The sequence below is a fragment of the Saccoglossus kowalevskii genome, chromosome 5 (genome assembly GCF_978046115.1).
Source record: "Saccoglossus kowalevskii chromosome 5, keSacKowa6.1, whole genome shotgun sequence".
NCBI classification, from domain to species: domain Eukaryota; kingdom Metazoa; phylum Hemichordata; class Enteropneusta; family Harrimaniidae; genus Saccoglossus; species Saccoglossus kowalevskii.
Genome location: NC_140645.1, coordinates 19,573,481 through 19,592,720, shown reverse-complemented (window position 1 = coordinate 19,592,720; position 19,240 = coordinate 19,573,481). Strand labels below are relative to the sequence as shown.

Here is a 19,240-nt window from a genome sequence, read left to right as displayed (position 1 = left end):
GGAGTTCAACATGCGCCGTATTCGAAGACCGCGCTTCCTGACCACGAGTCTGCATTACGGTCAAAATCCTCTACTGTAAAATACTTTATTTTAGCTGGAATTAATTTTCGCTGAAAAGATTTTTTTGGGTATTTTGTATGGAATTTATTTTCATTGATTGTTGACGAGTTGAATGTAAAATATAGGAAAAAAAGGTATATTCGCTGGATTTTATTTTCACTGAATCATTTGCAAGCGAAAATAAAGTATTTTACAGTACTCAAATACAGATTATTGGTATTTCACGTAACACCACAAGGCCCCAACACATGTTGCTACACGTACAGATTATACTCAGGAGGTTCGGCGTCAAACTTCCTCCACAATGGTATGAGCGTAGTCTCTCAATAGAGAGAAGGGTGTGATCTCTCTGAACAAAATTCGAGGTGAATACATGTATAAGTAGTGCAATATCAGTAACATAGTATTTGACTGATCGTTCATTTGTAAATTTCCATACAAGACCCAAGTCATAGTTAACACATGATCGTCATGTTACGATGATATTACTTGTTTTTCACCACACCCGAACATTATCTTTCAGTCGACAAATTACCAACCTTGACAACGGTCGTTACTTTACTACTGCAATAGTATTACAGGCTTATACAGTTACTACATGATCTTACCTTATGTTGGAAATCTAGGGGAGATGTATCTTTCACAGGCCACCCAGCACGGACTGAGAACGGCCAAGGCATATCGTACTTGTATGAGCTTTTTTTTAGTTTTGATGGGGGCATGGATATGTAGATACTTTTGAGACCTTGCAATTTATTAGATATACTAACAGAACTAACTAAATCAATGATGTGCGGTTGAAATAAGCATAGCAAATTGTCTACCACCGAGAAGTCTGTTATTAATTTCAGTTATTAATTCATTTATGGTTTACACCCCTTGGTATGAATAGAATAGTCCACAACAAATTCCACCAATGGGTATAAGGCGTACCTCACGTGACTATGATAGGCTACGTGATTGGTTAGTAACCGTAATTATGGGAGCCTCAATATTTTAGACTGTTTCGACGATACACTGGTAACAGGACTATACATTTCGAAGTTAATTCGACCCGTCAACTTTAAAGGGCGGTGGTCGCTGCGCAGCCCTGTTAGAATTTCACGTAAGCATACAATACAACTTTATTGGAACAGTTACAGACATTATCTTCATTGCAACATTCGTTTTGGTTTGAGCATGAAAAACCTGACTATGAATAAAAAAAAAGAATGTATCAAGTCTCAGGGAGAAATCCATTGCCAAATCCACAAAAGTGCGAAAGTATAAAATAATGATTTGTATGTTAATGAGAGTATATAAATGTCGAACGCCGGGTTACTGCGAAATATACATTCATGATGTTTATGGTTATTTTGTTTATTTCTCGGTAAGCAGGCTTTCGCGGCGGTAACCCGGCTTTCGCCGTTTATACGCTCCCATAATATTTTATTTAAATGAAAAAAAATCACCAAGAATTAAAAAAGAGACTGTATACAAGTCGAACTAATTAACAAGTACAAAATAATCGGGGGAAATAACCAGGCGACTTTTCTATGCTACTGTGTGTTGAGAGCGACTAAGGTTACTCGCTTATCGCTCAGGTTAGCAGTGGTTTCACCAGGGTACAAGGGATGCTATAATCTAGGTAAATATCAATGTGGTTGGGATAGTGGATCTACTGGCGATGTTTTCAATGTCATTGCATGCATTTCCGGAACAGTAGTAGAGACAGGTCTCAAATCCCGAATTATCGGTCGTGCAATCACCATCGGCGTCGGTAGTTTCTTCGTCAGTACAGTATCTTTCGGCATCATCGGTGAACAGCCCTATTATGAAAAAAAGTTAAGACAAGAGTTGTTTTATGACGAAATTTGTTGAGGTTACTGATGTGGATTTTATCACAATGACACTATTTCCACTCCGTTTCTGTTGCGTGCTATATGAAAATGGTGTACCTGTATCGACTTTTATTTGCGACGTCATTTGGCGTCACACGTTTGTGTTACTCAAGTCTATGGGAGGAGCCATAGCTCCACTGTGTCAATTAAAATCATAAGGTCTGAAAATAGCAAATTTAATGATACCAAATGTATCAGAAATGATTGTAATACCATCACAAAGACTAAAAATCGACACAAGAAAAGCTATGGACCCACAGTACAGTAAATTGTTGACGTGAAATTCGAACACGAGCTGCGACATTGAACCCCTACATTGAACAAAGTGTTGGAGAGAGAGAGAGAGAGAAGAACAAATCTAAATGCGACAGGTGGTTGGCGTGGGGAATTAGTAACAAAAAGTTGATGATACTCACATGTGTTGTAGGCTACAGTTCTAGTACCACATCCAGAATGTCCAGTGAGGCACGCTATTGGCTCGTGGTTATTTACTAAGTCGTTTTTACATGTGTAGTCGTTGACTTTCGTTTCACAGTAGTAGCACTGGTGATAATCTAGAATACAGGAGGAACGATTGAAATGACATACTATTTGCCAGATTCGTCACGAGATTTCAAAATAATAACGCGAGATCTCGAGATCTCGTGGTAACAAGTTTTGTAGAACGCGCGCGTAGGATGAAAACATTACATACTGACGTCACTGTGTCAAAGGGTTTTTTTTCTTTACTCAACAACTCTCGGTGCATTACCGTAGGGCGCCACTGTGCCCGAATATATGAGCCACATACCTTGAAGGTTGTTTTTAAATGAATGGTAAATCTGTGAGCACTTTGTTTGATATTCATTTGCCATACCCAATTTTATTTCCACTTACCCGAGTCATCGGCATTACAGCTGTCCTCGTAATCACATGTACATACATAGGCGCTCTCCGAGGAATCTACGTCATCGTACTCGTCACATTGGTTAGCAGACCACGTGCTGTTCTGTTCCAAAGACGCACAGCCTCGTTCCACCTTCAAATCATACTGACCAACTAACGTATATAAAAAACAAACAATGAAAATAAAGTTGGACGAAAACAGAAGGACTTGCCAACCATAACACTGGCAGGGTTAAGGAATTTACGTTGGCGTGATAATAATACTAATTGAACAGCATATTTTGGGGAATAAACACTCTTTATTGGAAACATATTAACGCGGAAGGGTCGTCACCTGCACATGCGCGGGAATTGAGCCCAAGCGACGATAACAACGCATGCTAAAAACGCACAAAGGCTCATGGGTAGAGGCTTGATCGTAAACAATGACACTCTATAACCATCTGACGCACGCGCAGGTGACGATTCCCCCGCTTTAAACTCAATAATTTAATAATTTTTCTGTCACCAGCTTGGTGTCAAATTTTGCACGTTTTCTGTATGTGGAGAGAGGTAATGTTCTAGCCAATAGATGGAATTGTTCGATACCTATAATTCTTGATCCAAATATTGCAATTGATGGCTTTGACGGTCAAGGAATTCAAAGTTAAATTTGAAAGTAACTGTGAGTGCAGTGCGCCACCTACGGCGGAACGAGGAGAAAACCACGCTGATTATCCTACTTACACAGGTCTTCACTGTAGTATGCCCACGTATAGCACGTTGTAGAACAAGTGGCCGTCTCCATGGACCCCGGGTTAGTGACACAGTCGTAGTCTGAAAAAATACTAGCCCAAGACTCGTCGTATTCACATTTTATACATTCAAAATCGCCACTAGTACCATGAATCAGACATCCTGTAAAAGAGGAATAGCCAAGTTAATTGCAGGTTTATCCGATTGTCAACGCACTGACATCCCCACCGGTACATTGTCTTTGGGTGGGAGTGCTCCTCGGCCAGTTGAAAACTGGACTCAAGTAGATCGACGTTGAGGCCGCTTCGGTCAAAAAAAAATTGACCCCCCCCCCCACACACACACACACAAACATACAAGTAGCACACACACGCAACCTCGTGTATCCCGGGGGAAGTTGCATGACACGATTGGTTGAAATAATCGTCTCATTTGCATAAATTAATATTCATGTGCAATGAAAAACTCGTCTTTTTAGTAAAATTGTGCCAAAATGCTTTCCGATAGCACATACATGTTAATTCTAAATTGACTGATTCGTTACGAGCCGAAAAAATAATCGGGAAAATGATGTAAAAGTATTTTTTGAGACACGTTTTCGATCAGACTCCAGCTAACTGTTGAAAGTAAGTACAGGTTTTCTCTTTACCATGATCATAGCAAGTTATGAAATTCATGGCGAATGCAGAAGCACATTTATATTTCACTCTAGCGGCAAAGTACGGCAAAGTAGTGGCAAAGTACTGCCAAGTAGTGGCAAAGAACTGAAAAGTACGGCAAAGTAGAGGCAAAGTATGGCAAAGTAGTGGCAAAGTAGGGCAAAGTAGTGGCAAAGTAGGGCAAAGTAGTGGCAAAGTACTGAAAAGTAGTGGCAAAGTACGGCAAAGTAGTGGCAAAGTACTGCAAAGTAGTGGCAATGTACTGCCAAGTAGTGGCAAAGAACTGAAAAGTACGGCAAAGTAGAGGCAAAGTACGGCAAAGTAGTGGCAAAGTACGGCAAAGTAGTGGCAAAGTACTGAAGAGTAGTGGCAAAGTACGGCAAGGTAGTGGCAAAGTACGGCAAAGTAGTGGCAATGTACTGCAAAGTAGTGGCAAAGTACTGCAAATTAGTGGCAAAGTTCTGAAATATAGTGTCAAAGTACGGCAAAGTAGTGGCAAAGTACTGAAAAGTAGTGACAAAGTACGGCAAAGTAGTTGCAAAGTGTGGCAAAGTACTGCAAAGTAGTGGCAAAGTAAGGCAAAGTAGTGGCAAAGTACGGCAAAGTAGTGGCAAAGTACTGAAAAGTAGTGGCAAGTACTTCAACGTACGGCAAAGTAGTGGCAAAGTACTGCAAAGTAGTGGCAAAGTACGGCAAAGTAGTGGCAAAGTACTTCAAAGTAGTGGCAAAGTAGCGGCAAAGTACGGCAAAATAGTGGCAAAGTACGGCAAAGTAGGGCAAAGTACTGCAAAGTAGTGGCAAAGTTCTGAAATATAGTGTCAAAGTACGGCAAAGTAGTGGCAAAGTACTGAAAAGTAGTGACAAAGTACGGCAAAGTAGTTGCAAAGTGTGGCAAAGTACTGCAAAGTAGTGGCAAAGTAAGGCAAAGTAGTGGCAAAGTACGGCAAAGTAGTGGCAAAGTACTGAAAAGTAGTGGCAAGTACTTCAACGTACGGCAAAGTAGTGGCAAAGTACTGCAAAGTAGTGGCAAAGTACGGCAAAGTAGTGGCAAAGTACTTCAAAGTAGTGGCAAAGTAGCGGCAAAGTACGGCAAAATAGTGGCAAAGTACGGCAAAGTATTAGCAAAGTACTGAAAAGTAGTGGCAAAGTACGGCAAAGTACGGCAAAGTAGGGCAAAGTAGTGGCAAAGTAGGGCAAAGTAGTGGCAAAGTACGGCAAAGTAGTGGCAAAGTACTGCAAAGAAGTGGCAAAGTACTGCCAAGTAGTGGCAAAGAACTGAAAAGTACGGCAAAGTAGAGGCAAAGTACGGCAAAGTAGTGGCAAAGTACGGCAAAGTAGTGGCAAAGTACGGCAAAGTAGTGGCAAAGTACTTCAAAGTAGTGGCAAAGTACTGGCAAAGTAGCGGCAAAGTACGGCAAAATAGTGGCAAAGTACCGGCAAAGTATTGGCAAAGTACTGAAAAGTAGTGGCAAAGTACGGCAAAGTACGGCAAAGTAGTGGCAAAGTACGGCAAAGTAGTGGCAAAGTACTGCAAAGTAGTAGCAAAGTACTGCCAAGTAGTGGCAAAGTACTGAAAAGTAGTGGCAAAGTACTTCAACGTACGGCAAAGTAGTGGCAAAGTACTGCAAAGTAGTGGCAAAGTACGGCAAAGTAGTGGCAAAGTACTTCAAAGTAGTGGCAAAGTAGCGGCAAAGTAGCGGCAAAGTACGGCAAAACAGTGGCAAAGTACGGCAAAGTATTGGCAAAGTACTGAAAAGTAGTGGCAAAGTACGGCAAAGTACGGCAAAGTATTGGCAAAGTAGGGCAAAGTAGGGCAATGTAGTGGCAAAGTAGGGCAAAGTAGTAGCAAAGTACGGCAAAGTAGTGGCAAAGTACTGCAAAGTAGAGGCAAAGTACGGCAAAGTAGTGGCAAAGTACGGCAAAGTAGTGGCAAAGTACTGAAGAGTAGTGGCAAAGTACGGCAAAGTTGTGGCAAAGTACGGCAAAGTAGTGGCAAAGTACGGCAAAGTTGTGGCAATGTACTGCAAAGTAGTGGCAAAGTACTGTAAATTAGTGGCAAAGTACAGAAAAGTAGTGGAAAAGTACGGCAAAGTAGTGGCAAAGTACTGCAAAGTAGAGGCAAAGTACGGCAAAGTAGTGGCAAAGTACGGCAAAGTAGTGGCAAAGTACTGAAGAGTAGTGGCAAAGTACGGCAAAGTTGTGGCAAAGTACGGCAAAGTAGTGGCAAAGTACGGCAAAGTAGTGGCAAAGTACGGCAAAGTAGTGGCAAAGTACGGCAAAGTATTGCAAAATAGTATCAAAGTACGGCAACATAGTAGCAAAGTACAGCAAAGTAGTTGCAAAGTGTGGCAAAGTACTTCAAAGTAGTGGCAAAGTACTGCAAAGTAATGGCAAAGTGTGGCAAAGTACTTCAAAGTAGTGGCAAAGTACGGCAAAGTAGCGGCAAAGTACGGCAAAGAAGTGGCAAAGTACTGAAAAGTAGTGGCAAAGTACTGAAAAGTAGTGGCAAAGTACTGAAAAGTAGTGGCAAAGTACGGCAAAGTAGTGGCAAAGTACTGCAAAGTAGTGGCAAAGTACGGCAAAGTAGTAACAAAGTACTGAAAAGTAGTGGCAAAGTACGGCAAAGTAGTGGCAAAGTACGGCAAAGTAGTGGCAAAGTAGTGGCAAAGTACTGAAAAGTACGGCAAAGTAGAGGCAAAGTACTGAAAAGTTGCTCAAAATGTTTTCGGTGACTTTTATCAGTGACAAGTTGCCTATGTATGCATTTCGAGAAACCACATTGTGTGCATGCGCAGTCTGAAATGGAACAGTTTTGAACGCAATAAAATCACGCGTAGAATTCGGGCTCAAGCTAGAAATTGTGGCGTCAAACTGGTTGTCGGTTGAATTGTTTTGCAATAGACATAATTTTGGAGCCTGTCTATTTTGTCTATGAAATGTTTCTAAGTTTTGTTGAGGATTATTCTGTCAAGAAATTACTGAAATTATTCCATCTTTTCGTAAACGGAACGTTGTTGCTTAGACGATGGGCTGCTCTCTGCTACTGTAAAACCATTTATTTTCACTGACATTTAACATTTTGATTTCCGAGTCTTTTCACGTGGCTTTACGAATTTTGCTGAGAAACAATGAGTTCTGTTGTTGTTGTTTTTTATGCTCACGTGAATTTAATCAAGCGAATTTTACTTATCAGCGAAATTAAAACACAGTGAATAATTAATACATTTACAGTATTATTATTAGTATAATCTTTTTTTCAAGTAAAAGCCGACTTCAAATTTTACCACAGGTACTTGAATGAACATTTATTTCTGTAAATTGTTTTTGCACTTATACCTGACAAAAGCTCTATATACATAATAATACACACTACTGAGCATGTTAGTGCGCATATGTGCAATGCATTCTGGGAGACAATCTCTCATGGAGACAGTGAAACACAACAAATTAAATAATTATATGACTTTTTAGAACAACTCACCTAATGAGAACAATGTGACCATAGATATTACGTCGAAGAATGCCATTGTGTTACTCTGAATCGACCTAATCAAAAATAAACATTGTTATAAATTAACTACTACTAAATTAAGCACATATCCTCGGGGCGGACATCCGGGCATTTTCACCGCCTGGCAACCATCGCGGTGAAAACAAAGGCCAACAATTCGCAGAAAACGGTACTTTGGGATGGTTGTTGAGACTCCCCTGAACAGTGTAACAAGATTAGCCCTACTTGTGTAACATATATGAATTCTGATGTTCAGGATAAATTCAAAGTTGAGTTTCTGTTGTTTTCTTGAATTTTCACCGGCTCGACAGGCGTTCCACGCAGCGCGCACAGAGCCCAAAGAAATGCATGGCACAGTCTTTGCGTTTTTAGCAGGTGCTGTTATTGTCGCTTGGGACTCAATTTCCGCGCGTCGCAGGTGACCACCCTCCCGCTTTAATCATTTTATTGAAACCTTATTATATTAGGGAATAATTAAGACTGATTGGTCACGTATAGCACTCAAAGTTTGATGAAACTTAATCAGTATTGGCACCCATCTTTGGTGTTTTGGTTATATCTGATTTGTTGGATAGTTGAATATTCATGACGAAAGTATATTTACTCAAAATGTGACGAAACTTAGAAATAATCATAGGTGTATATATCCCATTTATTCGATAGATTCAGCCTCATGCATATTCATGTGGCACGCGATTAGTCAAGGTCAACAAAATTTGAACAAACTTGACGCCAGTAAGTTTCTTTTTTACCCCTGAAAAAATCATTGAATATATTCAATTTATTCTATAGTTTCGGTATCAAGAATATTCATGAGGTAAGTAGAGTAGACAAAATTTGACGAAACTTGATCAAACTTTACGGCTGTAATTCTGTAATAATTCTATTAAAACTATTATTACATTTTGACCTAGAGAATTTTTATGAGGTATGTATAATATTCAAAAATTGACGAAATTTGATAAATAATACATGTCATATGAATATTCATGATGCCAAAAAAACGAGGGTGTCGACCTCGCCCCCCCCCCCCAACAAAAAAAACATCGCCTTTTCTTGTTTGTATTTGGTCCTGACAACGTTTTGTGTCTTGACGTCTCTCTGTATTTGGGACAGCGCGCGACTTCGCTTAGATACGGACCACCTATGAGAGAACGCGGTTCGCCTTTTCTTGTTTGTAATCGGTTCTCACAAAGTTTTGTGTCTTGACGTCTCTCTGTATTTGGGACAGCGCGCGACTACGCTTAGATACGGAACACCTTTGAGGGAACGTGGTTCAGAAATACTCTAAGACAGTCTGACAATGAAGACCCAGTATGTCCTGGCAGACATGAGTTTAATACGTGGCAGTCTTATATTGGACCATGGATGTATCAGTACATCCATGATTGGACGGATGTGCTCTATGATCAGCTCTCCGTATAGAATACTTTTAGTTTAGTGAAGCGCCATTACGACAAGTAATGTAACAGCGAAATAATCGATAGTTCATAATGCCTGATAACATTCCCAAGACAAACAGGAATGAATAACTGATATTTTACAATTTGAACAATTACAGATGTTCGGAGATAACAAGACAGTGATGGTAACCACTCGGACAAACACAGAAGTGCCATGAATGACAGTTTGGTGCTAATTTCAAGTTTCAAAACACGATACTAGTATGCTGGAGAATAAGTTTTTATAATCCCCTTGCCCATCATGATAGATTTACCGTTATGCTAAATTTCTCGGGAAAACCTATTTTTGACATCTCACACATTTTCGTAATTTGATTCACGAAATCAAAATATACACAATACACCTTAGACAATTGTTTGAATGTTTGTGTGTTAATGAGCCACTTGTTTTGGAAGGTTGTCACGGCGACACAAACAATGAAGATGTGCTCAATGACTACAAACAATTCACAGGTTCAATGTAATAAAAATTACAATGCCAAAACGAAACGACCATCCTAAACTCAGACAAGTATAACCTATTACGAGTCTGAGTCCTAAGTTGGGTGTCTCCGAGGGAGTTCAACATGCGCCGTATTCGAAGACCGCGCTTCCTGACCTCGAGTCTGCATTACGGTCAAAAACCTCTACAGTAAAATACTTTATTTTAGCTGGAATTAATTTTCGCTGAAAAGATTTTTTGGGTATTTTGTATGGAATTTATTTTCATTGATTGTTGACGAGTTGAATGTAAAATATAGGAAAAAAAGGTATATTCGCTGGATTTTATTTTCACTGAATCATATTGCAAGCGAAAATAAAGTATTTTACAGTACTCAAATACAGATTATTGGTATTTTACGTAACATCACAAGGCCCCAACACGTGTTGCTACACGTACAGATCATTATACTCAGGAGGTTCGGCGTCAAACTTCCTCCACAATGGTATGAGCGTAGTCTCTCCATAGAGAGAAGGGTGTGATCTCTCTGAACAAAATTCGAGGTGAATACATGTATAAGTAGTGCAATATCAGTAACATAGTATTTGACTGATCGTTCATTTGTAAATTTCCATACAAGACCCAAGTCATAGTTAACACATGATCGTCATGTTACGATGATATTACTTGTTTTTCACCACACCCGAACATTATCTTTCAGTCGACAAATTACCAACCTTGACAACGGTCGTTGCAATAGTATTACAGGCTTATACAGTTACTACATGATCTTACCTTTTGTTGGAAATCTAGGGGAGATGTATCTTTCACAGGCGAATGTGTGAGGTATGAGCACCCAGCACGGACTGAGAACGGCCAAGGCATATCGTACTTGTATGAGCTTTTTTTTAGTTTTGATGGGGGCATGGATATGTAGATACTTTTGAGACCTTGCAATTTATTAGATATACTAACAGAACTAACTAAATCAATGATGTGCGGTTGAAATAAGCATAGCAAATTGTCTACCACCGAGAAGTCTGTTATTAATTTCAGTTATTAATTCATTTATGGTTTACACCCCTTGGTATGAATAGAATAGTCCACAACAAATTCCACCAATGGGTATAAGGCGTACCTCACGTGACTATGATAGGCTACGTGATTGGTTAGTAACCGTAATTATGGGAGCCTCAATATTTTAGACTGTTTCGACGATACACTGGTAACAGGACTATACATTTCGAAGTTAATTCGACCCGTCAACTTTAAAGGGCGGTGGTCGCTGCGCAGCCCTGTTAGAATTTCACGTAAGCATACAATACAACTTTATTGGAACAGTTACAGACATTATCTTCATTGCAACATTCGTTTTGGTTTGAGCATGAAGTTCAGCACGAAAAACCTGACTATGAATAAAAAAAAGAATGTATCAAGTCTCAGGGAGAAATCCATTGCCAAATCCACAAAAGTGCGAAAGTATACAATAATGATTTGTATGTTAATAAGAGTATATAAATGTCGAACGCCGGGTTACTGCGAAATATACATTCATGATGTTTATGGTTATTTTGTTTATTTCTCGGTAAGCAGGCTTTCGCGGCGGTAACCCGGCTTTCGCCGTTTACACGCTCCCATAATATTTTATTTAAATGAAAAAAAATCACCAAGAATTAAAAAAGAGACTGTATACAAGTCGAACTAATTAACAAGTACAAAATAATCGGGGGAAATAACCAGGCGACTTTTCTATGCTACTGTGTGTTGAGAGCGACTAAGGTTACTCGCTTATCGCTCAGGTTAGCAGTGATTTCACCAGGGTACAAGGGATGCTATAATCTAGGTAAATATCAATGTGGTTGGGATAGTGGATCTACTGGCGATGTTTTCAATGTCATTGCATGCATTTCCGGAACAGTAGTAGAGACAGGTCTCAAATCCCGAATTATCGGTCGTGCAATCACCATCGGCGTCGGTAGTTTCTTCGTCAGTACAGTATCTTTCGGCATCATCGGTGAACAGCCCTATTACGAAAAAAGTTAAGACAAGAGTTGTTTTATGACGAAATTTGTTGAGGTTACTGATGTGGATTTTATCACAACGACACTATTTCCACTCCGTTTCTGTTGCGTGCTATATGAAAATGGTGTACCTGTATCGACTTTTATTTGCGACGTCATTTGGCGTCACACGTTTGTGTTACTCAAGTCTATGGGAGGAGCCATAGCTCCACTGTGTCAATTAAAATCATAAGGTCTGAAAATAGCAAATTTAATGATACCAAATGTATCAGAAATGATTGTAATACCATCACAAAGACTAAAAATCGACACAAGAAAAGCTATGGACCCACAGTACAGTAAATTGTTGACGTGAAATTCGAACACGAGCTGCGACATTGAATCCCTACATTGAACAAAGTGTTGGAGAGAGAGAGAAGAACAAATCTAAATGCGACAGGTGGTTGGCGTGGGGAATTAGTAACAAAAAGTTGATGATACTCACATGTGTTGTAGGCTACAGTTCTAGTACCACATCCAGAATGTCCAGTGAGGCACGCTATTGGCTCGTGGTTATTTACTAAGTCGTTTTTACATGTGTAGTCGTTGACTTTCGTTTCACATAGTAGCACTGGTGATAATCTAGAATACAGGAGGAACGATTGAAATGACATACTATTTGCCAGATTCGTCACGAGATTTCAAAATAATAACGCGAGATCTCGAGATCTCGTGGTAACAAGTTTTGTAGAACGCGCGCGTAGGATGAAAACATTACATACTGATGTCACTGTGTCAAAGGGTTTTTTTTCTTTACTCAACAACTCTCGGTGCATTACCGTAGGGCACCACTGTGCCCGAATATATGAGCCACATACCTTGAAGGTTGTTTTTAAATGAATGGTAAATCTGTGAGCACTTTGTTTGATATTCATTTGCCATACCCAATTTTATTTCCACTTACCCGAGTCATCGGCATTACAGCTGTCCTCGTAATCACATGTACATACATAGGCGCTCTCCGAGGAATCTACGTCATCGTACTCGTCACATTGGTTAGCAGACCACGTGCTGTTCTGTTCCAAAGACGCACAGCCTCGTTCCACCTTCAAATCATATTGACCAACTAACGTATATAAAAAACAAACAATGAAAATAAAGTTGGACGAAAACAGAAGGACTTGCCAACCATAACACTGGCAGGGTTAAGGAATTTACGTTGGCGTGATAATAATACTAATTGAACAGCATATTTGGGGGAAAAAACACTCTTTATTGGAAACATATTAACGCGGAAGGGTCGTCACCTGCACATGCGCGGGAATTGAGCCCAAGCGACGATAACAACGCATGCTAAAAACGCACAAAGGCTCATGGGTAGAGGCTTGATCGTAAACAATGACACTCTATAACCATCTGACGCACGCGCAGGTGACGATTCCCCCGCTTTAAACTCAATAATTTAATAATTTTTCTGTCACCAGCTTGGTGTCAAATTTTGCACGTTTTCTGTATGTGGAGAGAGGTAATGTTGTAGCCAATAGATGGAATTGTTCGATACCTATAATTCTTGATCCAAATATTGCAATTGATGGCTTTGACGGTCAAGGAATTCAAAGTTAAATTTGAAAGTAACTGTGAGTGCAGTGCGCCACCTACGGCGGAACGAGGAGAAAACCACGCTGATTATCCTACTTACACAGGTCTTCACTGTAGTATGCCCACGTATAGCACGTTGTAGAACAAGTGGCCGTCTCCATGGACCCCGGGTTAGTGACACAGTCGTAGTCTGAAAAAATACTAGCCCAAGACTCGTCGTATTCACATTTTATACATTCAAAATCGCCACTAGTACCATGAATCAGACATCCTGTAAAAGAGGAATAGCCAAGTTAATTGCAGGTTTATCCGATTGTCAACGCACTGACATCCCCACCGGTACATTGTCTTTGGGTGGGAGTGCTCCTCGGCCAGTTGAAAACTGGACTCAAGTAGATCGACGTTGAGGCCGCTTCGGTCAAAAAAAAATTGACCCCCCCCCCCACACACACACACAAACATACAAGTAGCACACACACGCAACCTCGTGTATCCCGGGGGACGTTGCATGACACGATTGGTTGAAATAATCGTCTCATTTGCATAAATTAATATTCATGTGCAATGAAAAACTCGTCTTTTCAGTAAAATTGTGCCAAAATGCTTTCCGATAGCACATACATGTTAATTCTAAATTGACTGATTCGTTACGAGGCGAAAAAATAATCGGGAAAATGATGTAAAAGTATTTTTTGAGACACGTTTTCGATCAGACTCCAGCTAACTGTTGAAAGTAAGCACAGGTTTTCTCTTTACCATGATCATAGCAAGTTATGAAATTCATGGCGAATGCAGAAGCACATTTATATTTCACTCTAGCGGCAAAGTACGGCAAAGTAGTGGCAAAGTGCTGCCAAGTAGTGGCAAAGACTGAAAAGTACGGCAAAGTAGAGGCAAAGTATGGCAAAGTAGTGGCAAAGTAGGGCAAAGTAGTGGCAAAGTACTGAAAAGTAGTGGCAAAGTACGGCAAGGTAGTGGCAAAGTACGGCAAAGTAGTGGCAAAGTACTGCAAAGTAGTGGCAAAGTACTGCCAAGTAGTGGCAAAGAACTGAAAAGTATGGCAAAGTAGTGGCAAAGTACGGCAAAGTAGTGGCAAAGTACTGAAGAGTAGTGGCAAAGTACGGCAAGGTAGTGGCAAAGAACTGCAAAGTAGTGGCAAAGTACGGCAAAGTAGTGGCAATGTACTGCAAAGTAGTGGCAAAGTACTGTCAATTAGTGGCAAAGTTCTGAAATATAGTGTCAAAGTACGGCAAAGTAGTGGCAAAGTACTGAAAAGTAGTGGCAAAGTACGGCAAAGTAGTTGCAAAGTGTGGCAAAGTACTGCAAAGTAGTGGCAAAGTACGGCAAAGTAGTGGCAAAGTACGGCAAAGTAGTGGCAAAGTACTAAAAAGTAGTGGCAAAGTACTTCAACGTACGGCAAAGTAGTGGCAAAGTACTGCAAAGTAGTGGCAAAGTACGGCAAAGTAGTGGCAAAGTACTTCAAAGTAGTGGCAAAGTAGCGGCAAAGTACGGCAAAGTAGTGGCAAAGAACTTAAAAGTACGGCAAAGTAGTGGCAAAGTAGGGCAAAGTAGTGGCAAAGTACGGCAAAGTAGTGGCAAAGTACTGCCAAGTAGTGGCAAAGAACTGAAAAGTACGGCAAAGTAGAGGCAAAGTACGGCAAAGTAGTGGCAAAGTACGGCAAAGTAGTGGCAAAGTACTGAAGAGTAGTGGCAAAGTACGGCAAAGTAGTGGCAAAGTACGGCAAAGTAGTGGCAAAGTACGGCAAAGTTGTGGCAATGTACTGCAAAGTAGTGGCAAAGTACTGTAAATTAGTGGCAAAGTACTGAAAAGTAGTGGCAAAGTACGGCAAAGTAGTGGCAAAGTACAGCAAAGTATTGCAAAATAGTATCAAAGTACGGCAACATAGTAGCAAAGTACAGCAAATTAGTTGCAAAGTGTGGCAAAGTACTTCAAAGTAGTGGCAAAGTAATGGCAAAGTAGTGGCAAAGTACGGCAAAGAAGTGGCAAAGTACTGAAAAGTAGTGGCAAAGTACTGAAAAGTAGTGGCAAAGTACTGAAAAGTAGTGGCTAAGTACGGCAAAGTAGTGGCAAAGTACTGCAAAGTAGTGGCAAAGTACGGCAAAGTAGTAACAAAGTACTGAAAAGTAGTGGCAAAGTAGGGCAAAGTAGTGGCAAAGTACGGCAAAGTAGTGGCAAAGTAGTGGCAAAGTACTGAAAAGTACGGCAAAGTAGTGGCAAAGTACTGAAAAGTTGCTCAAAATGTTTTCGGTAACTTTTATCAGTGACAAGTTGCCTATGTATGCATTTCGAGAAACCACATTGTGTGCATGCGCAGTCTGAAATGGAACAGTTTTGAACGCAATAAAATCACGCGTAGAATTCGGGCTCAAGCTAGAAATTGTGGCGTCAAACTGGTTGTCGGTTGAATTGTTTTGCAATAGACATAATTTTGGAGCCTGTCTATTTTGTCTATGAAATGTTTCTAAGTTTTGTTGAGGATTATTCTGTCAAGAAATTACTGAAATTATTTCATCTTTTCGTAAACGGGACGTTGTTGCTTAGACGATGGGCTACGGCGACTGACGTCGATACATTCCATTCAGATCGGATGGCGCCCTCTCGTGCCGCCCCCCCCCACCGGTGAATCCTTTATAAAGGACGAATTGCAAAAGAGGGCGTACTTTAATATGCACTCACTGAGCAGATTCTGTCATGGCTCAGATGACGCACTCATACATAGGCTGCTTTCTGCTACTGTAAAACCATTTATTTTCACTGACATTTAATATTTTGATTTCCGAGTCTTTTCACGTGGCTTTACGAATTTTGCTGAGAAACAATGAGTTCTGTTGTTGTTGTTTTTTATGCTCATGTGAATTTAATCAAGCGAATTTTACTTATCAGCGAAATTAAAACACAGTGAATAATTAATACATTTACAGTATTATTATTAGTATAATCTTTTTTTCAAGTAAAAGCCGACTTCAAATTTTACCACAGGTACTTGAATGAACATTTATTTCTGTAAATTGTTTTTGCACTTATACCTGACAAAAGCTCTATATACATAATAATACACACTACTGAGCATGTTAGTGCGCACATGTGCAATGCATTCTGGGAGACAATCTCCCATGGAGACAGTGAAACACAACAAATTAAATAATTATATGACTTTTTAGAACAACTCACCTAATGAGAACAATGTGACCATAGATATTACGTCGAAGAATGCCATTGTGTTACTCTGAATCGACCTAATCAAAAATAAACATTGTTGTAAATTAACTACTACTAAATTAAGCACATATCCTCGGGGCGGACATCCGGGCATTTTCACCGCCTGGCAACCATCGCGGTGAAAACAAAGGCCAACAATTCGCAGAAAACGGTACTTTGGGATGGTTGTTGAGACTCCCCTGAACAGTGTAACAAGATTAGCCCTACTTGTGTAACATATATGAATTCTGATGTTCAGGATAAATTCAAAGTTGAGTTTCTGTTGTTTTCTCGAATTTTCACCGGCTCGACAGGCGTTCCACGCAGCGCGCACAGAGCCCAAAGAAATGCATGGCACAGTCTTTGCGTTTTTAGCAGGTGCTGTTATTGTCGCTTGGGACTCAATTTCCGCGCGTCGCAGGTGACCACCCTCCCGCTTTAATCATTTTATTGAAACCTTATTATATTAGGGAATAATTAAGACTGATTGGTCACGTATAGCACTCAAAGTTTGATGAAACTTAATCAGTTTTGGCACCCATCTTTGGTGTTTTGGTTATATCTGATTTGTTGGATAGTTGAATATTCATGACGAAAGTATATTTACTCAAAATGTGACGAAACTTAGAAAAATCATAGGTGTATATATCCGATTTATTCGATAGATTCAGCCTCATGCATATTCATGTGGCATGCGATTAGTCAAGGTCAACAAAATTTGAACAAACTTGACGCCAGTAAGTTTCTTTTTTACCCCTGAAAAAATCATTGAATATATTCAATTTATTCTATAGTTTCGGTATCAAGAATATTCATGAGGTAAGTAGATTAGACAAAATTTGACGAAACTTGATCAAACTTTACGGCTGTAATTCTGTAATAATTCTATTAAAACTATTATTACAAGTTGACCTAGAGAATTTTTATGAGGTATGTATAATATTCAAAAATTGACGAAATTTGATAAATAATACATGTCATATGAATATTCATGATGCCAAAAAAACATCGCCTTTTCTTGTTTGTATTTGGTCCTGACAACGTTTTGTGTCTTGACGTCTCTCTGTATTTGGGACAGCGCGCGACTTCGCTTAGATACGGACCACCTATGAGAGAACGTGGTTCGCCTTTTCTTGTTTGTAATCGGTTCTCACAAAGTTTTGTGTCTTGACGTCTCTCTGTATTTGGGACAGCGCGCGACTACGCTTATATACGGAACACCTTTGAGGAAACGTGGTTCAGAAATACTCTAAGACAGTCTGACAATGAAGACCCAGTATGTCCTGGCAGACGTGAGTTTAATACGTGGCAGTCTTATATAGGACCATGAATGTATCAGTACATCCATGATTGGACGGATGTGCTCTATGATCAGCTCTCCGTATAGAATACTTTTAGTTTAGTGAAGCGCCATTACGATAAGTAATGTAACAGCGAAATAATCGATAGTTCATAATGCCTGATAACATTCCCAAGACAAACAGGAATGAATAACTGATATTTTACAATTTGAACAATTACAGATGTTCGGAGATAACAAGACAGTGATGGTAACCACTCGGACAAACACAGAAGTGCCATGAATGACAGTTTGGTGCTAATTTCAAGTTTCAAAACACGATACTAGTATGCTGGAGAATAAGTTTTTATAATCCCCTTGCCCATCATGATAGATTTACCGTTATGCTAAATTTCTCGGGAAAACCTATTTTTGACATCTCACACATTTTCGTAATTTGATTCACGAAATCAAAATATACACAATACACCTTAGACAATTGTTTGAATGTTTGTGTGTTAATGAGCCACTTGTTTTGGAAGGTTGTCACGGCGACACAAACAATGAAGATGTGCTCAATGACTACAAACAATTCACAGGTTCAATGTAATAAAAATTACAATGCCAAAACGAAACGACCATCCTAAACTCAGACAAGTACATGTATAACCTATTACGAGTCTGAGTCCTAAGTTGGGTGTCTCCGAGGGAGTTCAACATGCGCCGTATTCGAAGACCGCGCTTCCTGACCACGAGTCTGCATTACAGTCAAAAACCTCTACTGTAAAATACTTTATTTTAGCTGGAATTAATTTTCGCTGAAAAGATTTTTTGGGTATTTTGTATGGAATTTATTTTCATTGATTGTTGACGAGTTGAATGTAAAATATAGGAAAAAAGGTATATTCGCTGGATTTTATTTTCACTGGATCATGTTGCAAGCGAAAATAAAGTATTTGACAGTACTCAAATACAGCTTATTGGTATTTCACGTAACACCACAAGGCCCCAACACGTGTTGCTACACGTACAGATCATTATACTCAGGAGGTTCGGCGTCAAACTTCCTCCACAATGGTATGAGCGTAGTCTCTCCATAGAGAGAAGGGTGTGATCTCTCTGAACAAAATTCGAGGTGAATACATGTATAAGTAGTGCAATATCAATAACATGGTATTTGACTGATCGTTTATTTGTAAATTTCCATACAAGACCCAAGTCATAGTTAACACATGATCGTCACATGTTACGATGATATTACTTGTTTACACCACACCCGAACATTATCTTTCAGTCGGCAAATTACCAACCTTGACAACGGTCGTTGTTTTACTACTGCAATAGTATTACAGGCTTATACAGTTACTACATGATCTTACCTTATGTTGGAAATCTAGGGGAGATGTATCTTTCACAGGCGAATGTGTGAGGTATGAGCACCCAGCACCGACTGAAAACGGCCAAGGCATATCGTACTTGTATGAGCTTTTTTTTAGTTTTGATGGGGGCATGGATATGTAGATACTTT

General features: G+C 39.8%; 1 protein-coding gene and 2 long non-coding RNA genes across 3 annotated transcripts; all 3 read right to left on the bottom strand.

Moving 5' to 3' along the window:
* Positions 1-1,486: 1,486 nt before the first annotated feature.
* LOC100373096 (uncharacterized) lies at positions 1,487-10,499 on the bottom strand. Its single transcript, XM_085499598.1, has 6 exons — positions 10,410-10,499; positions 7,701-7,765; positions 3,552-3,722; positions 2,817-2,978; positions 2,357-2,494; positions 1,487-1,868 (listed from the first exon to the last, which is right to left on the bottom strand). The coding sequence occupies exons 2-6, from the start codon at positions 7,744-7,746 to the stop codon at positions 1,684-1,686; spliced, it is 702 nt and encodes a 233-aa protein (XP_085355724.1). The 5' UTR covers positions 7,747-7,765; positions 10,410-10,499; the 3' UTR covers positions 1,487-1,683.
* Positions 10,500-10,918: 419 nt separating this feature from the next.
* LOC146745862 (uncharacterized) lies at positions 10,919-12,233 on the bottom strand. Its single transcript, XR_014929535.1, has 2 exons — positions 12,120-12,233; positions 10,919-11,638 (listed from the first exon to the last, which is right to left on the bottom strand). It is a non-coding gene; the product is annotated as an uncharacterized LOC146745862 (long non-coding RNA).
* A 1,080-nt stretch (positions 12,234-13,313) lies between these two features.
* On the bottom strand, positions 13,314-19,146 carry LOC146745861 (uncharacterized). Its single transcript, XR_014929534.1, has 3 exons — positions 19,092-19,146; positions 16,407-16,471; positions 13,314-13,484 (listed from the first exon to the last, which is right to left on the bottom strand). It is a non-coding gene; the product is annotated as an uncharacterized LOC146745861 (long non-coding RNA).
* Between the last annotated feature and the right edge of the window lie 94 nt (positions 19,147-19,240).